At 46.3% G+C, this 26,258-nt stretch overlaps 1 protein-coding gene across 1 annotated transcript in view; it reads left to right on the top strand.

The window, feature by feature from the left end:
• LOC124035565 (protein naked cuticle homolog 1-like) overlaps positions 1-25,160 on the top strand; it is a 44,434-nt gene extending 19,274 nt beyond the window's left edge. Inside the window, exons 4-10 of the mRNA XM_046349050.1 lie at positions 6,908-6,965; positions 13,902-14,008; positions 14,140-14,235; positions 16,116-16,263; positions 19,158-19,239; positions 19,406-19,566; positions 20,059-25,160. Coding sequence (XP_046205006.1) covers positions 6,908-6,965; positions 13,902-14,008; positions 14,140-14,235; positions 16,116-16,263; positions 19,158-19,239; positions 19,406-19,566; positions 20,059-20,597 — 1,191 coding nt within the window. The 3' untranslated portion in view covers positions 20,598-25,160. The remainder of the gene's footprint in view (positions 1-6,907; positions 6,966-13,901; positions 14,009-14,139; positions 14,236-16,115; positions 16,264-19,157; positions 19,240-19,405; positions 19,567-20,058) is intronic.
• The last annotated feature ends 1,098 nt before the right edge of the window (positions 25,161-26,258 follow it).

The following is a 26,258-nucleotide window of genomic DNA, read 5'->3' as shown; positions in this document are numbered from 1 at the left end:
ATACACTGAATGCACTCACAACCACACAGTCACACACATGTAATTACACACGCACTTATGCACACGTGCACGTACACACACACGGCCCAGTCTGTCTGTGAACACAGTGCCTGGGTTAGGCTGGCGGGCCCCCATGGCAACCTCATGCACTAACTTGCCAAACTTCAGTCAGTCTATGATTTGCTCTTCACCCCAGCAGTCAGTGGCTCTCTTGGCTCACTTAAACTCTCAATATAACCAATGTTAGTTCTTAAATATTATTATTATTTGTAAATACGCAAATCTGGGTTTTCCTTTATTTTTCTTTATTTTCCCTTATTCAAATCCATATTTATGTGTCTCATTGACGTGGGTCCGCCATTTTGATTCAAAGGCCAAATCAAACAACCCTAGTAGACGGAGCGGGCAGCCTGTCCAGTACTGATGTAGCTAGCTGGGATGCTGTAATGCAGCATAGTCACACTGTGTTCCTGTCTTGTGCTGCTCTAGGAATAAATCACTTTCTGTGAAGGGGCTTTAACAACTTTAAAACACACTGGGGCCATACAATCCTCCATCCTCCAAGCCCAGAAGAGAAAACGCTCTGAAGGGTCTGGCTCCTGTTGAAAGCAAAATGCTTTAAACTTTGGTTTCCACAGAACATTAAACATCATGTCTGGAAAATTGTTTTTGGTGGTCCCAAGTGTTGGAGGAAAGAGGCTTGTTCATGTGCTTACAGCATTTCATGATACTCTGAAGCTCTGGAGTAGCACCCAAATACGTTCTGCAGAGCTGGGAAAGTGACACTTCACTGTAGTCTTCATAAAACCTTCATAAACACTCCATTACACCAGTCGTGAACACAGAAAAAAAGCCAAAAGACCTTTACACGTACAGTATCACGCAATGTTCATCATCTGAGCAATTCATTCTCCTCGACCAGTGCTTAACTGAGCAGCTGGGCCTTCACCTTTTTGTTTTGTATAGAGTTAGACCAGGGAAGCACGTTTGATTAGCATATATAGTATGGAAGACGGTTACTGAAGGTATGAACGATACAGGAAGAGGCAGTGTTCATTGAGGTCTACTTGAGATGATCAAAGTGGTGCAGCTCTTGGCCTTGTCCCTGACTCTGTTTGCCCTAAGCTGCAACTCCTATTGTGACCCTTGACCCCACATAGGTCACCAGACAGGCCTGTGATTGGCTCATTGGCCTGACACGACAGGTCAAGATGGATGGCTCTTTTAAGGTCAGCTGATTACCATGCTTATAGCCAGTGGAAAACACGGTCATTGAAGATGAAGAATAAAGGTTGGATGAACAGAATTTGCAATCACTGAAAAACATTTGAACAATAGTATAAATTCTTCTTTAATATAGACACTTGTGTATTTGATCCCACATTGACCCTGAAGCAGAGGATGAAACAACTTTGAAGTGGGAATTTAAAAAAAATCAGTAAGCATCCTGTGTGAAATCTTCCATTTATTGAGCCAGCAAAGAATCCATCAATGAGTCCTAAACATTTTTTAGAACCCCCTTAAAGAGGACAGAGGTCACTAGTCAGTATTCACTAATCCTCAAACCTGGGGGCTGTGGGGTCCCTGTGAGCTCCCCAGGAAGAAAAGAGCAGTCATTCCCACAGTAGAGAGGGGTGCGGGCCTGAGGGTTGCGGGCCTGAGGGGTGCGGGCCTGAGGGGTGCGGGCCTGGGCCAGGTCCTCCATTGATCTAAATGGAGATGTTGAGGTGGCAGGGAGGGGCTGAAGACAATGGAGTGCTCAGTGTGTCACCACCAGAGTCTGAAGTGAGGTTCGGCGGATTAAACTTAATTCTCATAGCGCTGAATAAAGCTGGTCCAGCCCTCTGCCTGCCTGGTGAGGAGGTGAGGACCTGAGCCTCACTGAAAGTGTTATTGTAGCTCCATTAAAGCCTGCTGACTGGGCCACAACAGGCCCTGGAGCTGCTGAACAAAGAGAGTGGCCTGAGTGTTCCTTTGGGACAAGGCCCCGAAAGAAAGAACGAGAGACATTGTCACTTCACTGCTAAGACCAGAGGAATCTTAAGATGGGGAATTTTGGGCAGTTCTGGAATTTTAGGCAGTTCTGGAGTTCAAACTTTGAGTGTGTGTCGAGAGGGGGAGTGAGTGAGAGGAGAGGGGGAGTGAGTGAGAGAGGAGAGGGGGAGTGAGTGAGAGGAAAGGGGGAGTGAGTGAGGAGAGGGGGAGAGAGAGAGAGAGGATAGGGGGGGAGTGAGTGAGAGAGAGGATAGGGGGGGGAGTGAGAGAGAGAGGAGAGGGAGGTAGATTGAGTGAGTGAGTGAGAGGAGAGTGGGAGTGAGTGAGGGAGAGGGGTAGTGAGTGAGAGAGGAGAGTGGGAGTGATGGAGGAGAGAGTGGGGGAGTGAGTTAGTGATTGAGATTGAGTGAGTGAGTGAGTGAGTGAGTGAGTGAGTGAGTGAGTGAGTGAGTGAGTGAGAGAGTGAGTGAGTGAGAGAGAGGAGTGAGTGAGAGAGGAGAGGGGGAGTGAGTGATGGAGAGGGGGAGGGAGTGATGGAGAGAGGGAGGGAGTGATGGGGAGGGAGTGAGGGAGAGAGAAACGAGAAGGGGTGAGAGAGGGAAACGAGAGGGGGCGAGAGAGGGGGAGGGGGAGTGAGAGAGTGAAGGAGAGGAAAGGAGTGAGAGAAAGGAGGGAGTGAGAGCGAAATGAGATGGGGGTGAGGGAGGGAGGGGCAGGAGAGAGGGCATAGGGAGTGAGAGAGAAACGAGAAGGGAGTGAGAGAGAGAAACGAGAGGGAGTGAGAGAGGAACGAGAGAGAAACGAGAGGGGCAGGGGAGAGTGAGTGAGAGAGAAAGGAGAAGGGGGCGAGAAAGGGGTTGAGGTTTTTTTACCGAATGTATAAAAACATTTTCAACATTAAGCAGAGATGCCAAGAGCAGATCCCGGAGTAACCCCAGCATACTAATAATACTGCTGCCATCCATCATCACAGACAACAACCAATTAGCACATTCCTCTTTCCCCTGTTCTCATGTTCTTGGCTAATCCCTCCATTTTGTGTCATTCATCAAAAACAGAAAATGTTTTCGACTCAATACTGAGTGTGAGTGTGAGAGGCTGGAGGAATGTTGATTGAGGGGTGATTTATCTGGGTGTTTATGGAAGGAGGCTGTGGCCTGGGCTGGGTCCTGGGCTGGGGTTACTGTACAGGCCTGGACCTTAATTGTAAAGAGTATTGTAGACCTGGAGCTCTGTGGCTGTGGTGCCAATGCTGGCTGCAGTACTACTGACAATTAAGTTGTCAGCTGGCGCTCCAGAGCCCTCCTCCTCTGACCTGAAGAACTCTGCCTGCCTGCCTGCCTGACCTACAGAGACAGTCCTGACGCCACTCAGGGACAGTCATCTGACTGCAGCTCTCTGTCTCTGTCTCTGTCTCTGTCTCTGTCTCTCTCACACACACACACACACACACACACACACACACACACACACACACACACACACACACACACACACACACACACACACACACACACACACACACACACACACACACACACACACACACACACACACACACACACACACACACACACACACACACACACACACACACACACACACACACACACACACACACACACTACAGCTTAATCTGTGCTACATTCAGAGCCCCCTGCTGAGGATCTTGTAAATACGAGGCATTCAGAAATGCTTTACAGATGTGTGCTGGCAGCAGGATATCAGTAGTGTTGAGACATTCAGGTCCTGAGTGTGTTCTTGTGTTGGCCAGGGACATCTTTTAAAGCATCGTACACATGGAGAGCCTCTCCTGTTACTTACCCTGTCTGCTGCAGGCTGCTCTCCTGGCTGCCTTGCAAAGGCAAAGCAGGGGCTGAGCGCCTAAGCAGCAACACAACACTACTTCATATAACTCTCTCCCCACCGCCCCACCGCCCACTCCCTCCTATCTCCATCTCTACTCTCAATTCTTCCACACAGTCAGTGTCTGATTTTTATCTCCTGGGCTGGCTTCTTTTGGGCCTGACCATATTAGTCTGGGCCTAGTTTAAATAGCAGGCTGGTAAGGTTTCAGCTCCGTGGGAGAGAGAGGAACCTGGCTACATCCTGAGGAGGTTTTAATGATTCAGACAGCCTCAGTCAATCTGTGTCCCAAATGGCACCATACTCCATATTTAGTGCACTATAGTTAGTCAGTCAGTCAGTCAGTGATGTGGTGTATACTCCTCCTGAGGTGCCACCCCACTGGGTACACTGCAGAGCTGCTCTACTAGGCTGACTGGGCTAGGATCACACCAGCTGAACTCTACCTCTCTACTGGATTAAACCCAAAACTCTCCTACATGTTCTCACTGTCATAAATCCACCTCTTTAACACAGAGAGGGGAGAGGGGAGAGAGCTAGTAGCTCCACATAGACTAGATCAAACAGCTCAGGTGTTGTTTTAATGGTTTTTGATTTGATTGCTGGAGTAGGTACTTCACACAAGGGATAGGGTGTACTGTGTTTATAATGTAGTTAGTATGTCTCTGGGTTTATATCTCTGTAGGTTTATGGTGTGAGAGTGTTTTCAGTATTATGTATGTCTATGCCAGAGCGAGAGAGAGAAAGCTTTTCCGATGTGTGTAAAAGAGAACTCTCAGATCAGGGGTGTGTGTGTGAAAGAGAACTCTCAGATCAGGGGTGTGTGTGAAAGAGAACTCTCAGATCAGGGGTGTGTGTGAAAGAGAACTCTCAGATCAGGGGTGTGTGTGAAAGAGAACTCTCAGATCAGGGGTGTGTGTGAAAGAGAACTCTCAGATCAGGGGTGTGTGTGAAAGAGAACTCTCAGATCAGGGGTGTGTGTGTGAAAGAGAACTCTCTGATCAGGGGTGTGTGTGAAAGAGAACTCTCAGATCAGGGGTGTGTGTGAAAGAGAACTCTCAGATCAGGGGTGTGTGTGAAAGAGAACTCTCAGATCAGGGGTGTGTGTGAAAGAGAACTCTCAGATCAGGGGTGTGTGTGAAAGAGAACTCTCAGATCAGGGGTGTGTGTGAAAGAGAACTCTCAGATCAGGGGTGTGTGTGTGAAAGAGAACTCTCAGATCAGGGGTGTGTATGAAAGAGAACTCAGATCAGGGGTGTGTGTGAAAGAGAACTCTCTGATCAGGGGTGTGTGTGAAAGAGAACTCTCAGATCAGGGGTGTGTGTGAAAGAGAACTCTCTGATCAGGGGTGTGTGTGAAAGAGAACTCTCTGATCAGGGGTGTGTGTGAAAGAGAACTCTCAGATCAGGGGTGTGTGTGTGAAAGAGAACTCTCAGATCAGGGGTGTGTATGAAAGAGAACTCAGATCAGGGGTGTGTGTGTGAAAGAGAACTCTCTGATCAGGAGTGTGTATGGAAGAGAACTCTCAGATCAGGGGTGTGTGTATGAAAGAGAACTCTCAGATCAGGGGTGTGTATGAAAGAGAACTCTCAGATCAGGGGTGTGTGTGAAAGAGAACTCTCAGATCAGGGGTGTGTGTGAAAGAGAACTCTCAGATCAGGGGTGTGTGTGAAAGAGAACTCTCAGATCAGGGGTGTGTATGAAAGAGAACTCTCAGATCAGGGGTGTGTATGAAAGAGAACTCTTAGATCAGGGGTGTGTGTGAAAGAGAACTCTCAGATCAGGGGTGTGTGTGAAAGAGAACTCTCAGATCAGGGGTGTGTATGAAAGAGAACTCTCAGATCAGGGGTATGTGAAAGAGAACTCTCAGATCAGGGTTATGTGAAAGAGAACTCTCAGATCAGGGGTGTGTGAAAGAGAACTCTCAGATCAGGGGTGTGTGAAATAGAACTCTCAGATCAGGGGTGTGTGAAAGAGAACTCTCAGATCAGGGGTATGTGAAAGAGAACTCTCAGATCAGGGGTATGTGAAAGAGAACTCTCAAATCAGGGGTATGTGAAAGAGAACTCTCAGATCAGGGGTATGTGAAAGAGAACTCTCAAATCAGGGGTATGTGAAAGAGAACTCTCAAATCAGGGGTAGGTGAAAGAGAACTCTCAGATCAGGGGTGTGTGTGTGAAAGAGAACTCTCAGATCAGGGGTATGTGAAAGAGAACTCTCAGATCAGGGTTATGTGAAAGAGAACTCTCAGATCAGGGGTGTGTGAAAGAGAACTCTCAGATCAGGGGTGTGTGAAATAGAACTCTCAGATCAGGGGTGTGTGAAAGAGAACTCTCAGATCAGGGGTGTGTGAAAGAGAACTCTCAGATCAGGGGTGTGTGTGTGTAATGGTTATTGGGCCAGATGACTGTAATGCCACAGAGACACCTGAGTTGGCATTTTCCATGGTGAAGCCCTGTGCTCACATATCACGCAGTCCCATTGGTATGCACTCACAGACACGGCTGCCAGGAGGGGCTCGGGTCGGGTGGACTGAAAAAACAATCCCACCAGCGTATCGCTACCCCCAATGACGATAGACCCCGTCACAGAAATAACCTAACAGACAACCCACAATTCCCCACAGGAAGAGTGTGATTGTGACCAGTGATTTGAGGCCGTTCTTTGACCAACTCCAGTACTGTGTGTCAGTGACAGTCAGTCATACGCTCACTCTGTTTAGATTCTTCAATTACAGTACTGTCTTCTCTAACTTTATGGTTCTGCTCAGCTTCAACTCACAGTTGTCAAACATATACAGTGTATATAGAGCTGAATACTGTCATTTGGATTTAGCCATGTCAGTATGTATTGGCGGCTCTAATGTAGATCTCCAGTGTCCATCTAGAATAGTTTGTTAATATGGTGACTAGTCTTCCTCTTTACTGTATGTATGACAACAAACATGGAAATAAACTCTGTAGCTACATCTGGTGGAATATATGTGTTGTGCTTGGTCCGTGACAAATACACTAAAATAAATGTGTCTCTGTTTCTCTTTCTCCAGGATGTGTTGGACAAGGCGTGTGCAGAGGGAATCAGTGATGAACATTACCGTTTAGAAGGTATGACCCCCCCCCCCCAAAGCTCCTGAAATGTGCTGATGAGGTGGATGTATGGAACCCCTCCCCCAGCTCCTCTCTCCCCCCTTTACCTACCTTCTCCTTGGCCCTCACCTCCCACTCTGTGCTTTGCAACCCACCTCCATCTATTCTGTTTTCCCCCTGTGTGGTGTGATCTAGGATTAAAGAATCAGGGTGGAAGGCCTCCCCCTTCATCTGAAAAGAGTACCAGAGCTCTGTTGTGCTACCTAACTGGCAGCAGGGGAGACTGGGATGGGACCAGCCCAGAGCTCTGTTGTGCTACCTAACTGGCAGCAGGGGAGACTGGGATGGGACCAGCCCAGAGCTCTGTTGTGCTACCTAACTGGCAGCAGGGGAGACAGGGATGGGACCAGCCCAGAGCTCTGTTGTGCTACCTAACTGGCAGCAGGGGAGAGTAGGATGGGACCAGCCCAGAGCTCTGTTGTGCTACCTAACTGGCAGCAGGGGAGACTGGGATGGGACCAGCCCAGAGCTCTGTTGTGCTACCTAACTGGCAGCAGGGGAGACAGGGATGGGACCAGCCCAGAGCTCTGTTGTGCTACCTAACTGGCAGCAGGGGAGAGTAGGATGGGACCAGCCCAGAGCTCTGTTGTGCTACCTAACTGGCAGCAGGGGAGACAGGGATGGGACCAGCCCAGAGCTCTGTTGTGCTACCTAACTGGCAGCAGGGGAGACTGGGATGGGACCAGCCCAGAGCTCTGTTGTGCTACCTAACTGGCAGCAGGGGAGACAGGGATGGGACCAGCCCAGAGCTCTGTTGTGCTACCTAACTGGCAGCAGGGGAGACTGGGATGGGACCAGCCCAGAGCTCTGTTGTGCTACCTAACTGGCAGCAGGGGAGACTGGGATGGGACCAGCCCAGAGCTCTGTTGTGCTACCTAACTGGCAGCATGGGAGACAGGGATGGGACCAGCCCAGAGCTCTGTTGTGCTACCTAACTGGCAGCAGGGGAGAGTAGGATGGGACCAGCCCAGAGCTCTGTTGTGCTACCTAACTGGCAGCAGGGGAGACTGGGATGGGACCAGCCCAGAGCTCTGTTGTGCTACCTAACTGGCAGCAGGGGAGACAGGGATGGGACCAGCCCAGAGCTCTGTTGTGCTACCTAACTGGCAGCAGGGGAGAGTAGGATGGGACCAGCCCAGAGCTCTGTTGTGCTACCTAACTGGCAGCAGGGGAGACAGGGATGGGACCAGCCCAGAGCTCTGTTGTGCTACCTAACTGGCAGCAGGGGAGACTGGGATGGGACCAGCCCAGAGCTCTGTTGTGCTACCTAACTGGCAGCAGGGGAGACAGGGATGGGACCAGCCCAGAGCTCTGTTGTGCTACCTAACTGGCAGCAGGGGAGACTGGGATGGGACCAGCCCAGAGCTCTGTTGTGCTACCTAACTGGCAGCAGGGGAGACTGGGATGGGACCAGCCCAGAGCTCTGTTGTGCTACTTAACTGGCAGCAGGGGAGAGTGGAATTTTAATGAAGACAGCTTCTCCATCCTGGAGGGCGAAATCAATCATTTCCAGGCCCAGGGACATGTACTAGTCTGTGGCGACCTAAATGCCAGAACCGGACAAGAACCTGACACCCTCAGCACACAGGGGGACAAACATCTGCCTGGAGGTGACAGCATCCCCTCCCACATATGCCCCCCTAGGCACAACTATGACAACATAACCAACAAAAACGGGTCACAACTCCTGCAGCTCTGTCGCACGCTGGGTATGTACATAGTCAACGGTAGGCTTCGAGGGGACTCCTATGGTAGGTACACCTATAGCTCATCTCTTGGCAGTAGTACTGTAGACTACTTTATCACTGACCTCAACCCAGAATCTCTCAGAGCGTTCACAGTCAGCCCACTGACACCCCTATCAGACCACAGCAAAATCACAGTCTACTTAAACAGAGCAATACTTAATAATGAGGCATCAAAGCCAAAGGAACTGAGTCACATTAAGAAATGCTATAGGTGGAAGGAATGCAGTTTGGAAACCTACCAAAAAACAATTAGGCAACAACAAATTCAATCCCTTTTAGACAATTTCCTGGGTAAAACGTTCCACTGTAATAGTGAAGGTGTAAACCTGGCAGTAGAAAATCTTAACAGTATATTTGACCTCTCAGCTTCCCTATCAAATCTAAAAAATCTCAAATAGAAAACCGAAGAAAATTAACAATAATGACAAATGGTTTGATGAAGAATGCAAAAATCTAAGAAAGAAATTGAGAAACCTGTCCAACCAAAAACATAGAGACCCGGAAAACCTGAGTCTACGCCTTCACTATGGTGAATCACTAAAACAATACAGAAATACACTACGGAAAAAGAAGGAACAGCATGTCAGAAATCAGCTCAATGCAATTGAAGAGTGGGGAATGGGGCCAGCCCAGAGCTCTGTTGTGCTACCTAACTGGCAGCAGGGGAGACTGGGATGGGATCAGGCCAGATATGTGGGTCAGGGTGTCTCGGCTGGCTAGTTTTGTCGTTGAGTTGAGCTAGTTCAGGCTGGTTTATTTTAAGGGGTGGGCCAGGTATGCTTTGGTCCTCATCACTGTCTTCTCCTCATAAACGTGCCTAAAGACCTGGTGAAAAGCACTATAAATACAACCTATTATGGAACATGTAGTTATGATAATGTTAGATGACCACACACCAGACCTTGTCCATGTCAAAATCCCTCCGTGTGTCCGTTTCGGAGCCATCTTGGTCCCTTTCTCTTCCCCTCATTCTCAGAAGAGTAGATACACCATGGTTCTCTTACAGACTCTGTAAAAGTACTATTTGTTGTACATTTCAGTCAGAATTTATGAGAGACATCTTATTATCAAAGTACTTCTTGATTTCCATTTGGTACAATTCTTCTTTAGACCCGGGGTTCATTGCTTAAGTCACATTTAAACATGAATGAAAGCCTTTATGGAGCATTCCGGCTTGATTCTTTATAACCCTGGAAAGAAAGTGGTTTGTTGAAGGGGAAAGGGACAGACTTAGAGAGCCAGAGAGAGGTTACGGATGATCGTTAGGCCAAAGCACATATGAAAGCTTGTCTTTCCTCAGGGCTTCAGTAAGCATTTACAAAGAAAGTTTGTGAGGATTAAAAAATAACTTCCTTGCAAAATTTCAAAGGGGGATGAAGCAAAAGGGATCCAAGATGGTAGTGTGTTTTAACTCTTTGGATCTTGCAGTTACTTCCTCTGTGCCTTTTCAAATGTAGTTTTCACAAGGCCATTAACTGAGGCTTAGATAACTCAATCAGCTATATGAACCTGTATCTCTGTGTCTGGTCACACTTGCGTGACTCTCAGCTTTCACTTCTGTGTGGATGGTCTGAGAGTGAGTGACAGCGGTCTTATGTGTGTGTGTGTGTGTGTGTGTGTAATGGCAGGTTCTGTTGGATCAGGCATGATGGCATTTTGAGAGTGCCAGCCCAGTCCCTCCTCCACTCCCATCAGATCACCAGCCAATCCTCTGCCAGCATTTAGTTCCACTCATGAAGAGCAGGCCTACTGTATTTCAGTGACGTCTGAGAGGTCTGAGAGGGAGATAGCAGATTATGTCTACATAGGGGATAGGGTGCCCTCTTGGACATAGCCTACAGTATTCCTCTGGGTCTTTTCATTAGCCTGGAGATAAGCATCACCATCTCCACATTGGGCTTGTTACCCAACAGATTTGCCCCCTCGCATGGCACAATGGTACCATTGAGCATCTGTGATGATCAAAAGACAGGGTTAAATTTTCCTCCTTCAAAAAGTTTTTGCTCCCCAGGACGCAGCCTTTCATTGTGCCTGCAGCCGAGGGGACAGGAGACGGGACAGACATGATTGATCTGCTTAGATATGGAGGAAAGAGAACGAGGCTGTTGTGTCTGTCTGTCTGCTCCTTTGGCGACCACAACAAACGCTGTTTCAGATTTGACTTGGCTTAATTAATTAGTGATTCTGTTTTACAGCCGTCTGGTCTGATCCTCGGCCAAAAGGTTTGAGAATGGAACTTCAAAGTGCAACAGGGGGGAGGGGGTTGGGGTGTGTGTGTGTGTGTGTGTGTGTGTGTGTGTGTGTGTGTGTGTGTGTGTGTGTGTGTGTGTGTGTGTGTGTGTGTGTGTGTGTGTGTGTGTGTGTGTGTGTGTGTGTGTGTGTGTGTGTGTGTGTGTGTGTGTGTGTGCGCGCATGCGCGCATGCGCAGTAACCCAGCCATCTCCTGATCTTGATTGGTCAGGCAAGAGCACAAGCAAAACCAAATGGCCACCAACTGCGTCCCAATGAAATGTCACCCTATTCCGTAAATAGTGCACTACTTGGACCCATGGAGTGACTCTGTGTATTCATGGTCTCTGCCCTTGGCCTATCAGTCTCTTTTTCATTTGTAGTACCCAGGTCTGAAACATCTGAGGTTTTAGTTGGATTCGGATGTGATGAGAGGACATGAAAGGACTGTGACATGTTACAGTAGGAGATGTTGGTGGGCTGACATACACTATACAGGTTTGATACTGTAGTTGGGGCCTACTGTTGATGAGGATGTGATGAGAGGACATGAAAGGACTGTGACATGTTACAGTAGGAGATGTTGGTGGGCTGACATACACTATACAGGTTTGATACTGTAGTTGGGGCCTACTGTTGATGAGGATGTGATGAGAGGATATGAAAGGACTGTGACATGTTACAGTAGGAGATGTTGGTGGGCTGACATACACTATACAGGTTTGATACTGTAGTTGGGGCCTACTGTTGATGAGGATGTGCGTAGCGGTGGAATAGGATGTGTGTGTGACAGACGAGGTGAGGCCTCCCTATGGACGCTGTCTGTCTGGGCTATATGTCTGGAAGCTATAATACTCAGTGAAACATCCAGCATTATGAGCTCAGCTACAGTGGGCACAGAGACCAAGGCAGGGCTCCCACAGGGTTCTTTGATGTTCAGATCAGATGATGTTCCCACTTTAGAATGTAATATCTTAAGCCACATTATACAGTAGCATCATGTCCTGTTGTTGGCATGTAGGGCATGTTATGTCTGTTCAGTTCCATGTTCTATTCCTCCACCTCCTCTCCCATTCCTGGGGCTATGCTAGCACTTTCCCATGGCAATGATGTGCATCCAAGCCCCGGAGTATTTTGTGTCTGTGCCTTATGCTTATTTATACACTGGATTCTTGATGTAGCTTACTGTAATATATCTACTGCTGTGCATATCTACTGCTGTGCATATCTACTGCTGTACATATCTACTGTTGTGCATATCTACTGCTGTACATATATACTGCTGTACATATATACTGTTGTACATATCTACTGCTGTACATATCTACTGTTGTACATATCTACTGCTGTACATATCTACTGTTGTGCATATCTACTGCTGTACATATCTACTGCTGTACATATCTACTGTTGTACATATCTACTGTTGTACATATCTACTGTTGTGCATATCTACTGCTGTACATATCTACTGCAATATATATACTGCAGTACATATCTACTGTTGTGCATATCTACTGTTGTACATATCTACTTTTGTGCATATCTACTGTTGTGCATATCTACTGCTGTACATATCTAATGTAATATATATACTGCTGTACATATCTACTGTTGTGCATATCTACTGTTGTGCATATCTACTGTTGTACATATCTACTGTTGTACATATCTACTGTTGTACATATCTACTGTTGTGCATATCTACTGTTGTTCATATCTACTGTTGTACATATCTACTGTTGTGCATATCTACTGTTGTACATATCTACTGTTGTTCATATCTACTGTTGTTCATATCTACTGTTGTATATATCTACTGTTGTGCATATCTACTGTTGTACATATCTACTGTTGTGCATATCTACTGTTGTTCATATCTACTGTTGTATATATCTACTGTTGTGCATATCTACTGTTGTGCATATCTACTGTTGTTCATATCTACTGTTGTATATATCTACTGTTGTACATATCTACTGTTGTATATATCTACTGTTGTACATATCTACTGTTGTACATATCTACTGCTGTGCATATCTACTGTTGTACATATCTACTGCTGTGCATATCTACTGTTGTACATATCTACTGTTGTTCATATCTACTGTTGTATATATCTACTGTTGTACATATCTACTGTTGTACATATCTACTGCTGTGCATATCTACTGTTGTACATATCTACTGTTGTACATATCTACTGTTGTATATATCTACTGTTGTACATATCTACTGTTGTACATATCTACTGCTGTGCATATCTACTGTTGTACATATCTACTGCTGTGCATATCTACTGTTGTACATATCTACTGTTGTACATATCTACTGTTGTACATATCTACTGTTGTGCATATCTACTGTTGTACATATCTACTGTTGTGCATATCTACTGCTGTACATATCTACTGCTGTACATATCTACTGCTGTGCATATCTACTGTTGTACATATCTACTGTTGTACATATCTACTGTTGTACATATCTACTGCTGTGCATATCTACTGTTGTACATATCTACTGCTGTGCATATCTACTGTTGTACATATCTACTGTTGTGCATATCTACTGCTGTACATATCTACTGCTGTACATGTCTACTGCTGTGCATATATACTGCTGTACATATCATTCTTAGTTGATCTTGTGTACATTCTCCCGGTGTACATACCTATAGTTTGCATTTGATTACTGCTACAGTGCTATTTGGGTTGTTAATCAGATTTGTCCCACAATTGTTGATTTCTTGTCTTTTTTTTCTATTTTCTTTCCTTACATTTTATTTGACATTTTACTGCATTGTTAGGAGCTAGTAACATTAACATTTCACTGCACCTGCTACAACATCTGCTAAACTGTGTACGCGACCAGTAAACTTGTATTTGATCATTTGGTTGCGTGTCTGTTCTTACAGTGGCTCTGCCCCCGGAGAAGACGGTGGACAGTTGCTGTGTGGAGGAGAAGATGCAGGGGAGAGCGAACCAGGCGCCCACAGGCACACAGAAACAGCTCCAGTTGGAAGTGAGTGTGAAGTTGAACTGTGAACCACCAACATGGACCATTTATTAGTGCTTCTGGGAAAAACCAGAGCGACAATATAATACTCTTTCAGGGATGGAAGGATACTTATATTGCAATGCGATTTGTTTCAGGAGCTTGAGTGTGCCGTCTCTGTAGAGGAAGACAACAGACAGGAGTGGACATTCACGCTGTATGATTTTGACAACAATGGCAAGGTCACCAGAGAGGTGAGGGTTCAAACACATTTTATATTCAAACAGACTCTAACACATAACAGGGCACTTTCCTTTACCCGCCCATGATCTGTTCCTCTTTCAAACTAACACATACACACACACACACACACATATATATACACACACACACACACACACACACACACACACACACACACACACACACACACACACACACACACACACACACACACACACACACACACACACACACACACACACACACACATACATACACACACACGCACGCACGCACGCACGCACGCACGCACACACACACACACACACACACACACACACACACACACGTACGTACACACACACACACACGTACACACACACACGTACACACACACACACACACACACACACACACACACACACACACACACACACACACACACACACACACACACACACACACACACACACACACACACACACACACACACACACACACACACACACACACACACACACACACACACACACACACACACACACACACACACACACACACACACACACACACACAGAGACTAAGGGAGACACAACCAGATGAAGTTACATTCATCAATTTCAATAATACAGCCACTAGGAACCAAAGAGACTTTTTCCTTCCCTGCGATAGATACCTAGTGGCTGGCTGCTGCCTTGTAAAGATCTGAGCAGTGCAGTCAGAGAGGCCTGTATTTTTGGAGAGCTGAGTTGAAACGGTGTGAAGAGACTGAAGCCGTCCTCTGTGTGGTGGGATGGTTGGATCTCCAGTTTCTCTGGCATCGCCCATGGCCCCGCGGCACATGAGACGGCAGGCGGCAGCTCACACAAAAAGAAGAAGAAGGAAATAGCTTTCTTCTCCAGCTCCCTTTCTTTATTTCTTCAGACGTATGAAAAAATAGAAAACTAAAAGTGACATAGGAAGCTTTTTTTTATTTACATCTTAGCGTTTGAAACGGTATCTGGAGCCAGTCCCCAAAGAGCTCATAATAGGCCTTTATGTTGCATTGAGAGAGAGGCAAGGCAATAGGAACGCAGGCATTTGGATGTTTTAGAGGAGCGAGAGCAGAAGCTAGGCTATCAGGCCCAAAAAGGTCCCTATTTCTGAGTGGTTTTGTAAGCCCCTTTTCTCAGCAGTGACAGTCCAGGGAACATTAGTAGAAATGCAGTAATTACCTTCAGAGGGAAAATTCTAACAAGACTTGAAATATATATAATTAAACATACTATGCTATTGATCCATCTGTGGATGTTCATGTTGCTCTCTTCCTGAACAGGCTTTTAAAGACTTAAGCGAGTGCAGATTTCAGATGTCTGCTCTATGCTCACTGACTTTGTGTGTGGATGTTATTCAGCCTTTCTACAGGAATCCAACCCTACAGGATGTTCCCTCTTATGTTCTCTCTTTCTTATTCTGTCTATGTCTGACTCTTAGCCCTGAGGCAAAGGTCTGTGCTATGGCCCTCAGCTACTCGACTCATTCAAAGAGCGAGAAAGAGAGAGATATTGAGAGGGAGAATACTTTTAAAAGCTCTTAATTGAACCATTTCCAAAGTTACACAGAAAGCCTACAGAGAGAAAGGGTAATGGAGGCTCTATTAAGAGCAGAGTTGCTATAGAGTGGGTTGTGCATCATTTAATCTTTTAGCACTTCTTCTCCCACCTCCCAGACATATCTTGTCATGCATTTATCCTATATTTGTACTCTCTGTCTGATCACTTTACAGGGAAAATACTGAAATAAAACAACTGACAACAGCATGTACTTCTCTTCATCTCTCCTGTTTGCCTGTAAACATGCTAGACAGACTACAATAACTGAGTTGTTGGCTGTACACTAACAAAGACCATCTCGCGCTCTCCCTCCCCCTCAGGACATCACCAGCCTGCTCCACACCATCTATGAGGTCGTGGACACATCGGTCAACCATTCCCCCAGCAGCAGCAAGACACTGCGGGTCAAGCTGTCTGTGGCCCCCGACTCCAGCCAGCGCTGGCGGAGCTGCACTCAGGGCCCCGCAGGTAACCACCAGGCTGGGGGAGGATCACAGGGCTGGGAAGGGGGAGGGAGGGAGGATGGGGAGACAGAGGGGGAAGAAGAGGTAGGGGAGGGGGGAGAGCGGTGTTCTTTGAGCTCCCCTACTTGACTGTTCTGCTGTCAGCACATCCAGAGTCTTGTTTGTTGTCATGCGGAAAGGCACCTGCTTCAGGCATGTCAGACTCCTCTCTCTCTCTCTCTCTCTCTCTCTCTCTCTATCTCTCTCTCTCTCTCTCTCTCTCTCTCTCTCTCTCTCTCTCTCTCTCTCTCTCTCTCTCTCTCTCTCTCTCTCTCTCTCTCTCTCTCTCTGCCCGTGTCTTCATCCATTGCTCCATCTCTCCGGCACAATGGGGTTCATTTTTAATGATGGGAGTAGTGACAGAGCTGAGAACCCCCCAGTGCCTTCAAATACTCTGAAAGAAACCTTAAGAGATGCACCAACTCCTTTTGATAACCACAACCATTTTATTTTTCTCCAAAGTGTTTCTTCTTCTCCCTCACCTCCCACTTCTCTGAGCTGTCGGTAAAATATAGCTACATTCCATGTAACTTTTCTAACTGACGACTTGGTAAGCAAGTATTGAGATTTTCTTTTAAATTGCTACAAAATATAATGCCCTGTTTGTTTACTTCCTGTTGTTGTGTCTATTTATAACGTCAAGGGATTCAAAAGAAGCAGGCTTTGAAAACGAAACATTAGCTGTCAGTCTTCACGCTAATTTCAGCTGTCTTCATGCTAATTTCAAACCACAACATATTACACTTCATTAATAAACTCTGGGTTATATATACAGTACCAGTCAAAAGTTTGGACACAACTACTCATTCCAGGGTTTTTCTTTATTTTTACTATTTAATAGTGAAGACATCAAGACTATGAAATAACACATATGGAATCATGTAGTAACCAAAGAAGTGTTAAACAAATCAAAATATATTTCATATTTTAGATTCTTCAAAGTAGCCACCCTTTGCCTTGATGACAGCTTTGCACATTCTCTCAACCAGCATCATGAGGTAGTCACCTGGAATGCTTTTCAGTTAACAGGTGTGCCTTGTTAAAAGTTCATTTGTGGAATTTCTTTCCTTCTTAATGCGTTTGAGCCAATCAGTTGTGTTGTGACAAGTTAGGTGTAGTATACAGAAGATAGGCCTATTTGGTAAAAGAACAGCTCAAATAAGCAAAGAGAAACGACAGTCCATCATTACTTTAAGACATGAAGGTCAGACAATCCGGGAAAATTTGAAGAACTTTGAAAGTTGCTTTAAGTGCAGTCCCAAAAAACATCAAGCGCTATGATGAAACTAGCTCTCATGAGGACCGGAACGAGAAAGGAAGAGTTACCTCTGCTGCAGAGGATACGTTCATTAGAGTTACCAGGCTCAGAAATTGCTTCACAGAGTTCAAGAAACAGACACATTGAAACATCAACTGTTCAGTAGAGACTGTGTGAATCAGGCTTTCATGGTTGAATTGCTGCAAAGAAACCACTACTAAAGGACACCAATAATAAGAAGAGACTTGCTTGGGCCAAGAAACACGAGCAATGGACATTAGACTGGTGGAAACTTGTCCAAATTTGAGATTTTTGGTTCCAACCGCCGTGAGACACAGAGTAGGTGAACGGATGTTCTCTGCGTGTGTGGTTCCCACCCTGAAGCATGGAGGAGGTGGTGTGGAGGTGCTATGCTGGTGACAGTCTGTGATTTATTTTGAATTCAAGGCATACTTAAACAGCATGGCTACCACAGCATTCTGCAGCATTACGCCAGTCCCACTAAGCGCAAACCAGATGTGATATCATTTGTTTTTCAACAGAACAATGACCCAGCACACTTTGACCAAGGAGGGGAGTGATGGAGTGATGCATCAGATGACCTGGCCACCCCAATCACCTGACCTCAACCCAATTGAGATGGTTTGGGATGAGTTGCACTGCAGAGTGAAGGAAAAGCAGCAACAAGTGCTCCACATATACGGGAACTCCTTCAAGACTGTTGGAAAAGCATTCCAGGTGAAGCTGGTTGAGAGAATGCCAGGAATGTGCAAAGCTGCCATCAAGGCAAAAGGGTTGCGACTTTGAAGTACTCAAATATATTGTGATCGTTTTAACACTTTTTTGGTTACCGTAACGTCGTTCTTCGTTTGTCCAAAGAAAGTCGGACCGAAATGCAGCGTGGTGGTTACTCATGACTTTAATGAAAAAAGCGACACATGAAAGAACTATACAAATACAAAACAACAAACGGAACGTGAAACCTAATTACAGCCTATCTGGTGAAACTACACAGAGACAGGAACAATCACCCACAAAATACACAGTGAAACCCAGGCTACCTAAATACGGTTCCCCATCAGAGACAACAAGAATCACCTGACTCTGATTGAGAACCGCCTCAGGCAGCCAAGCCTATACTAGACACACCCCTAATCAACCACAATCCCAATGCCTACAAAAACCCCAATACGACAATACAATAACCCCATGTCACACCCTGGCCTGAACAAATAATTAAAGAAAACACAAAATACTAAGACCAAGGCGTGACAGTTACTACATAATTCCATATGTGTTATTTCATAGTTTTAATGTCTTCACTATTATTCTGCAATGTAGAAAATAGTACAAATAAAGAAAAAACATTGAATGAGTAGATGGGTCCAAACTTTTGACTGGTACTGTATATATTTTTTCTTTGTCTTATATGAGGCCTGGAGTAAATAAATGAAGCATTGTTGTTTTTTCTCTTTTATAGATCTTCAAAGTAAAAGGCTGTGAACAAAGATTTCTTTCTTCTGAGAGAAATAGACATGCGTGCGTGTGGGTGTGTGCGTGTGGCTGCTCTTTTTGATAATGTCCTGCTCACTCTCTCACAGACATGCCCCACCCCAGAACCAAGACTGACAAGTGCATTGAAGACCTTAAAAGTGCAGAGAAGAAGTCTCGAGCCCTCCTCAGGTAACAGATGTTTTACAGCCTGCATCAAGGTTTTACAAGACAATAATGTGTATCTGTGCATTTTTGACACCAATAACAACATTTCTTTTGACACCGACAGAATGTATGTTTTGCAATGCAAAAACTGCTTCAAGCTGTTGTAAAGTCTCATCTCTCTCCCCTCCAGGCGCCATCACAGTGACCACCACACTATCCAGCACCAGGTTTTGACCCAGCAGGGTCAAAGTCAGGGCTGCCAGCGCCGCTGTGTGGATGAGAACCTGGAGCGCAGGAACCACTACCTCGACCTGGCTGGCATCGAGAATTACACATCCCGCTTTGGAGCAGGTGAGCTGGTCTGGGGGGGGTGGTGATGGAGAGATTGGAGACTAGAGGCACTGACCGATCACAGCACCCGGGTACTTTGAAGCTGTGTCCAGATAGAGGGAGGCCTTCATTACCCCAGCACCTGCTTGGAGGGAGACAGGCAGGCAGGTCTGGCCAGTAAAACATCTGGACCCACCGGGGCACAATACGATATGTCTTCAGGGGCCAGGCTTCATCATGAAGTGAATTAAATTCTGTTTAATATGGGGCTGCTTTTGTTTAAATGTCTGTGTTGACGGGGAGTTTTTTGTTTGTTGTGTGACACCCTCTAGTTCAAAGAAGAAAATACTCTTTGTCCCGTGAAAAAAAAGCAGAAAAAATGGGAAAAGTAAAATAGTATTGGAACTGGTAATATTAACGTTTATGAGTTCTCAGTCTTTCAATGAAGTTATTGATGTATCAATTGACCCATCATGGGTTATTTATCCTGACCTGTATTTCTCCCCTCTCCAGCCCCCACCACAGAGCCTGTGAAAGCAGAGCCACAGACCCGACCATCGAACCAGACCAGGTCTCGCTCTCATGAACCAGAGAACGGCCACACCTACTCCCACCACCGTCGCTCACAGGTGGCCATGGAGAGCAGCGCCGCCCCAGGCCCTGACACCCTTTGTCCCCCACGACCGAGTAAAGAGTCAGGTAAACACGCCCTGCGCTCCCCCAAGACCCACAGCCGGACACACCCCACACAGACCACCACAGGCAGGGTGATGAGGAGCAGAGGGGCCCCACCTCCCCCGGCCCTACCCAGCCAGGCCCCCCCTCACCAGTCCTCAGCCCCCTACCGCAGGCACAAGCAGAGGGCCAGGGAGGGCCAGCAGCAGTACCAGGCCCTGGGGGCTCCAGTGGGGCCTGTGGTGGAGAAGGAGCAGGTGAGGGTCCTACCCAGTGTGCTCCTCTATGAAGGAGGGCTGGCCCAGATGGTTCAAAGGCACGAGCATCATCACCACCATGAACACCACCACCACTACCACCACTTCTACCAGTCCTGAGGCAGCCTGCCAGCTCCCTGCCCTGCTGCACCAAAGCACCTTCTCACAGCCCGACCTCAACCTGGCTCCACTGCCAGGCCAGTAGACCCTACAGACAGAGAGACAGGCCCCTCCCACACAGCACAGCAACAGCACAGCCAGAACTGTGTCACTGTTAGGGGGAGTTGGGTCTTGCATGGCCCTGTGGGCTAAGAGGACAGGACATCAAGAGGAGTTGGACAGACAGGGGGAGGTGCAGGGTGAAGAGGGTTATTATGGGGTTGTCCAGGCATGAAGAGTCCCTGTGAGGCAGCGGGACAGTGTCTTGGTCTTCAGGTGTGCCAGGAACCAGGAGCAGGACACGGCAGAGGGATGTAACAGGGGAGCCTGAGAGGAACAGAAGGAGAAAAGAGACTTGGCTGTAAATCCTTCAGAGGACTCCTCTCATCCCTCTCTGTCTGTCTGGTTCTCTGAAAGCCTCTACTCTGATGGACTAGGTGACTTTACGAAGCCATACGGGCACTGCCATCCTCACAGACCTCTACGTTTTGGGGAATGAGAGGTGAGGGTCTGGTTTGGAGAGCGAGAGAGATTTGTGTGTATGAATATACAGTGTGTCTGAGAGCATGTGTTACCTGTCTGCTGTGACGCCACTGAAAACCACTTGAAAAGCACTTGTGGGTGCAGTTGCATTGGAGACACTTTGGGCTGTCAGAACAGAGGGCTGACAGGCATCGGTTGGATATGATGAAGACAAGATCATCCAGCTCCTGAATCTCACATGCAATACAGGACCCTCCCTGAGAGAACGTTGTTGAAATGTTCAGTGAGAATAGAAGACTGTAATCAGCTGCTACCTCTAGTGTTATTAATGGTGTTATTATTATTGTTAATAATCAGATGCTATTTTTCAGTTACATTTTGTTTTATTTTTTAAAGATGACACAATCTGCAGTAATGTAGTGTTGAAACGCTCCTACATTTTTTACCTACATATTGTATATATTATCAACATTATAATCTTTATTTATAATGTGACGTTTGTATCAACAATCTACATTGATTTCTCACTCAACCCCATTTTCCCGATGTACCCTATTGAAAGACCACTATCTATTCAATTTAGACCATCAAAGATACAACTCTGACTCCCCCTAATATCACCACCTAATATCACCACACCCAGTTCTTTCACACAAATGGTCAGTGTACACCTTCTCAAGTACATCTCTGCCTTCTGAACAGTGTCTGTCTAATCGTTGTGGTTAGCAGTTCACAGTAAGGCTCTTTCTCAATAGCTGAATCATAAGTATGTAGTGGTTGACAATCCACAGCAGTCCCATGATCCTCCAGCTCTGATCATAACACATGACCCTAACCGCTGTCCCCTCATGAGGCATCCCCCTGTCCCCCGCTGTCAGCACCTGTTTCACCAGGCCGCCCTCACGCCATGTGTCCCCAGCACTCAGGCAACAAGGCTCTGTTTATGACGCTGGCTGGACTGTGAAGGAGGCTCTCAGCTGTCTGTCTCATTCCTCTGGTGCGAGGTGACACCAGGCCCTGCCCGCAGGCTCCACCAGGACCATAACTCACCCTGCTGAAGGCCTGCTGTCGGGTAGGCAGCTCCAACCACACAGGACCTCTCAGATCTTCTCCCAGCCTAGGTGAACCATCAGAGCCATACACCACTGTTTAGGACAGGTCACTATGGTATGCCTGCATCTGGGTCCAGGAGCTCCTGACTGAGTATCATCTGGTCAGGGTAAAGAGGAAAATACTGTAATCAGCAATGTTCCCTCTATTTTATTTCATCACTGAGCAAATTTCAGGCCTGCTGAGCAAACTTGTACATTGTGAAAATTCGGTGCAACTTACGAAGCACGTTTAATGTGAACACTGAGGCTGTACCCGATTAGAGTACACCTTTAACAGTGGTCAAGTAGGCTACTGTGGCTTTTTGATAATAATGTAGGCCTACTTGACTGGCCAACCATCAAAAACAATGGAGACAATTCACCCCATAATATGTTAACATGGAATAGCTGTTCTATCATTCAGCCTACAGTAGCAGACAGTGTGTGGTGTTCAATGTAGGCTACATTCTATGAGACTATTGAATACTACATGCAGGGCTTGACATTAACCTGTTTATCCACTTGTCCTTCAGACAAGGAGGTGATTGAAAATGTTGTGTTTGATGCAAGAATCCACTTTATAAAATGAAAAGCATCATTATTCACATACCATTATTACAGAGAATCAGGCAAAAATATTCTACCCTCTGCCTATTGGCTACACTGCCCCTTTAAGATAAATAAGCAATTTACCTGACTTGCTTTTCAAATGCACATGTTTTGTGCTCTTGTTGGTAAGCAATCACTCCCCCATCGCTGACTAAAAATGATCTATAACTGGGCTAATAACTCACTAACTAGCGAAGGATATGACCACAGGTACACATGTTGCTACATGCAGCTCTGGCTTTGATCTCATAACAAATTCATCTACTCACCACCACTCATGCTGTATAAACAGTTCAAAGTAAATGGCACAGATCCATATATGGCAATGGTCTATTTGCATATAGGCCTACTGCTCTGATTGGTTATGGTCCACCCGTCTGTGTAGAGTATGGCCTATGTTGTGCCTGTCAATGCAATAAAATCCTACTCCGATGTGTTCTGCCTACAACACATCTCTTGCATGATTTTGTTTCGGTATGTTGCATTGAAAGTGCCTAATATTGCATTGATTCGATCACAATTCCCACAGTAAACGGAAACGTTGATCGTGTTAACTAATGGGGGAGAACTCTAGACAGTTTGCTTCTCTTTGCGGGCTGATATTTCTTCTGCACGGCAGTCCTGGGGGAGCTGCATGCCTGCTCTCTCGCGCATCTGAGAGGGAACATTGGTAGTCGGTATGAGCTAATAGACCTTGCTACTGGCTATGCGTTGTGAGTAGGTGTGAAGAGTTCACTAATTCCCCTACACCAGGTGTGTGGACATCAAAGCCAGCTTTCCACTCTGGGTCATGTCTAGGTTTTGAGCTTTTACTACAAGTTTCCGTTAGTGTGTGTTTTGGGTCATTTGGGGGAATCTGGTGCATTCCAGGCTTGTCCTGAGCTCCAGTGCTGCACTCCCTCACACAGCTGCAGGCTGTGCATTTAGCAGAGGCACCAGTCAGGCTGGCCTCACCATGGGACACAGTCACCCCCAAGGGGAACGCAGCTGCACCCCATTCCACAGCCCCTCTCTCCCCTAGAATGCTGCCGCTCTGCGATCTGTTTGGCACTAGCATCTGTCTGGATTAGCATGGCAGCACCCCATCTGACAGGGCCCATCGCAATACTGTAACTCACGTTGTTGTCTTCACACCATGACAACACCACAGCTAAACAGTACAGGTGTTGATACTAGCACCTGCCCATGGGATAGACATGCTTCAGGTGGAAATGGCTTGTGGCTGCATTGGGGACTATATCAAGCCAGTGAGAGGCAGAGGGCTTGCGTCTCCCTTCATGGTGGTCCTCATTAGGTGTGTGTGTGTGTGTGTGTGTGTGTGTGTGTGTGTGTGTGTGTGTGTGTGTGTGTGTGTGTGTGTGTGTGTGTGTGTGTGTGTGTGTGTGTGTGTGTGTGTGTGTGTGTGTGTGTGTGTGTGTGTGTGTGTGTGTGTGTGTGTGTGTGTGAAGGTGTCTGCAGTGATCCCCTCAGACAGACACCATGGCTAATAGGCAGGGATCTGCTTGGTTTCTCATCCTCAGTTAAACTTACAATCCCTCCGCCATCTTCCCCCAACACTACAGACACTAGATGAATGGTGCCATGTGCCTCTAGAGTACTGTGGTATTAGTGGGGCAGCCGCTGGAACAGATATCTCTGTGGTGCTTTTGAAATGCAGCCCTATTCCCTATATGATGTACAACTTCTGAACAGGGCCCAGGGTCTGGTCAAAAGTAGTGCACTGTGCCTCTTTAAAGGGACACTCCAGCTTCACCGGCATCTAAAGTTCTGCTCCAGAATGCTAAACTGTATCTTCTCCATCTGTAAATGATTTCAATTTTGGTATTTACAGACAAGACTGAATTGAATTTTCTCACTGTATTCCACCACTAAGTTAAGTTTTGTAAAATTAATGTATCTCCATGTTAAACTAATGTAAATAGTATATGGACTGCAGAAAGGTTATACCAGTATCGTGTAGAAGGAATAAACGTATTTATAATAATTGAATGACTGAGCAGATATACAGTATTTTTGCCAAGCTATCACACTTGCCTACTATATTGTCACTTCTCTACAGTATCCGCTGTGCCAATCAGTGCTATCAGGGAAGGGTAGTTGTCTCTCTCTCTCTCACTTCCTTCACTTCTTCTTGGTGATTGTTGTAAATGAAACATGTCTAACACTTGCTGTTCAGTTGCTCAATAGCAGACCAGACCCTTTCTCTCTTTTCTCTAATGGCTTTTTCACGACTTTGTTTAGTTTATATAGACGGTTTTTGATTAATTGCTTTATTTATTTGATAACAGAACTGTGCCAAGGGAGAAACCCTTTCATTAAAGTATGAACCTGTTCCCTAGAATACGTCTGCTGACTCCTTTATGTGGCTTTGTACTGTGCGTATTTGTGTTGGATGAATATGGATGAGGGAGGGAGTGTGTATGTGTGATCTAAACCACCGCAGGTCGCCTATCTGTCTTGGAATCTGTTTCTGCTGGACCTCTGTGCCCGTGGTGTTTTTTCTGCATACATTTCCTCATTGTGGTGTTTGTGCATTTGGGTTTATTTCGGGCTGTTTTATCTGCTTGTGTGTGCGTTAGTCTGTGTGTGTGTGTGTGCGTTAGTCTGTGTGTGTGTTTGATGTGGCTGAATGTGGGAACATGTGGAGATTAGGGAGTCGGAGGACAGGGGATTGGGGAAGGAGGGGGGATGATCCTTTCCATCCCACCCCATGGAGCCTCGGTGGGCTCCCAAATCTGGCTGGCAACAGCTGTCCTCCGTGCCACGCTCTCTACATGCACACCCTTTGATATGCAGCTTAAGCTCTTATCTCTCATTGGGACGAGCACAGAGTGTCCACGGCAACGTGTCTCTCGGCAACGTGACCTGCCATTCTCTCCCAAATACAGCCCATTTAAATCAACCACGTTTGTGTGTCTGGAGAAGTCGGCATCATGATAAACAGTATCTATCCCTCCGACACTGACACATCAAACCATTTCCAAAGCTCCCTTTCTTCATTTCATCTTTTAGTACATCAATCGTATCCCCAGCCCACTGCAGGGTCTACATGGAGATGTGTTAGCCAGGAGTGGGTATAGAAAACACAGCAATATCTAAGATCAGTCTTTCCAAGTCATTTGGATTCTTGGACTTGTTTGACTTTGACATGTCTTTTTGAACTCTGGTATTATGTTTATTAACTAACTGTACTGTAAGTATTTGCTCTGCTGAATTTCTGTTCTCCTTTTTGCCGTCTAATGCATGTGTCATCTCCTGTTAATCCTCTCAGAGCAAAGCAGAGTAGAGCAGGCAGGTTGGTTTAGCATGATGAGCACAAGAGAGATATCACCACAGGAATAATTAGACTGACCTCAGATCAATATCTGGCTCAGTTGCTTGCTTTGGCTCTCTCTCTCTCTCTCTCTCTCTCTCTCTCTCTCTCTCTCTCTCTCTCTCT

Source organism: Oncorhynchus gorbuscha, linkage group LG05 (genome assembly GCF_021184085.1).
Source record: "Oncorhynchus gorbuscha isolate QuinsamMale2020 ecotype Even-year linkage group LG05, OgorEven_v1.0, whole genome shotgun sequence".
Lineage (NCBI taxonomy): Eukaryota > Metazoa > Chordata > Actinopteri > Salmoniformes > Salmonidae > Oncorhynchus > Oncorhynchus gorbuscha.
Note: the sequence above shows the minus strand (reverse complement) of the source record. Positions and strands in the feature narration are given on the sequence as shown.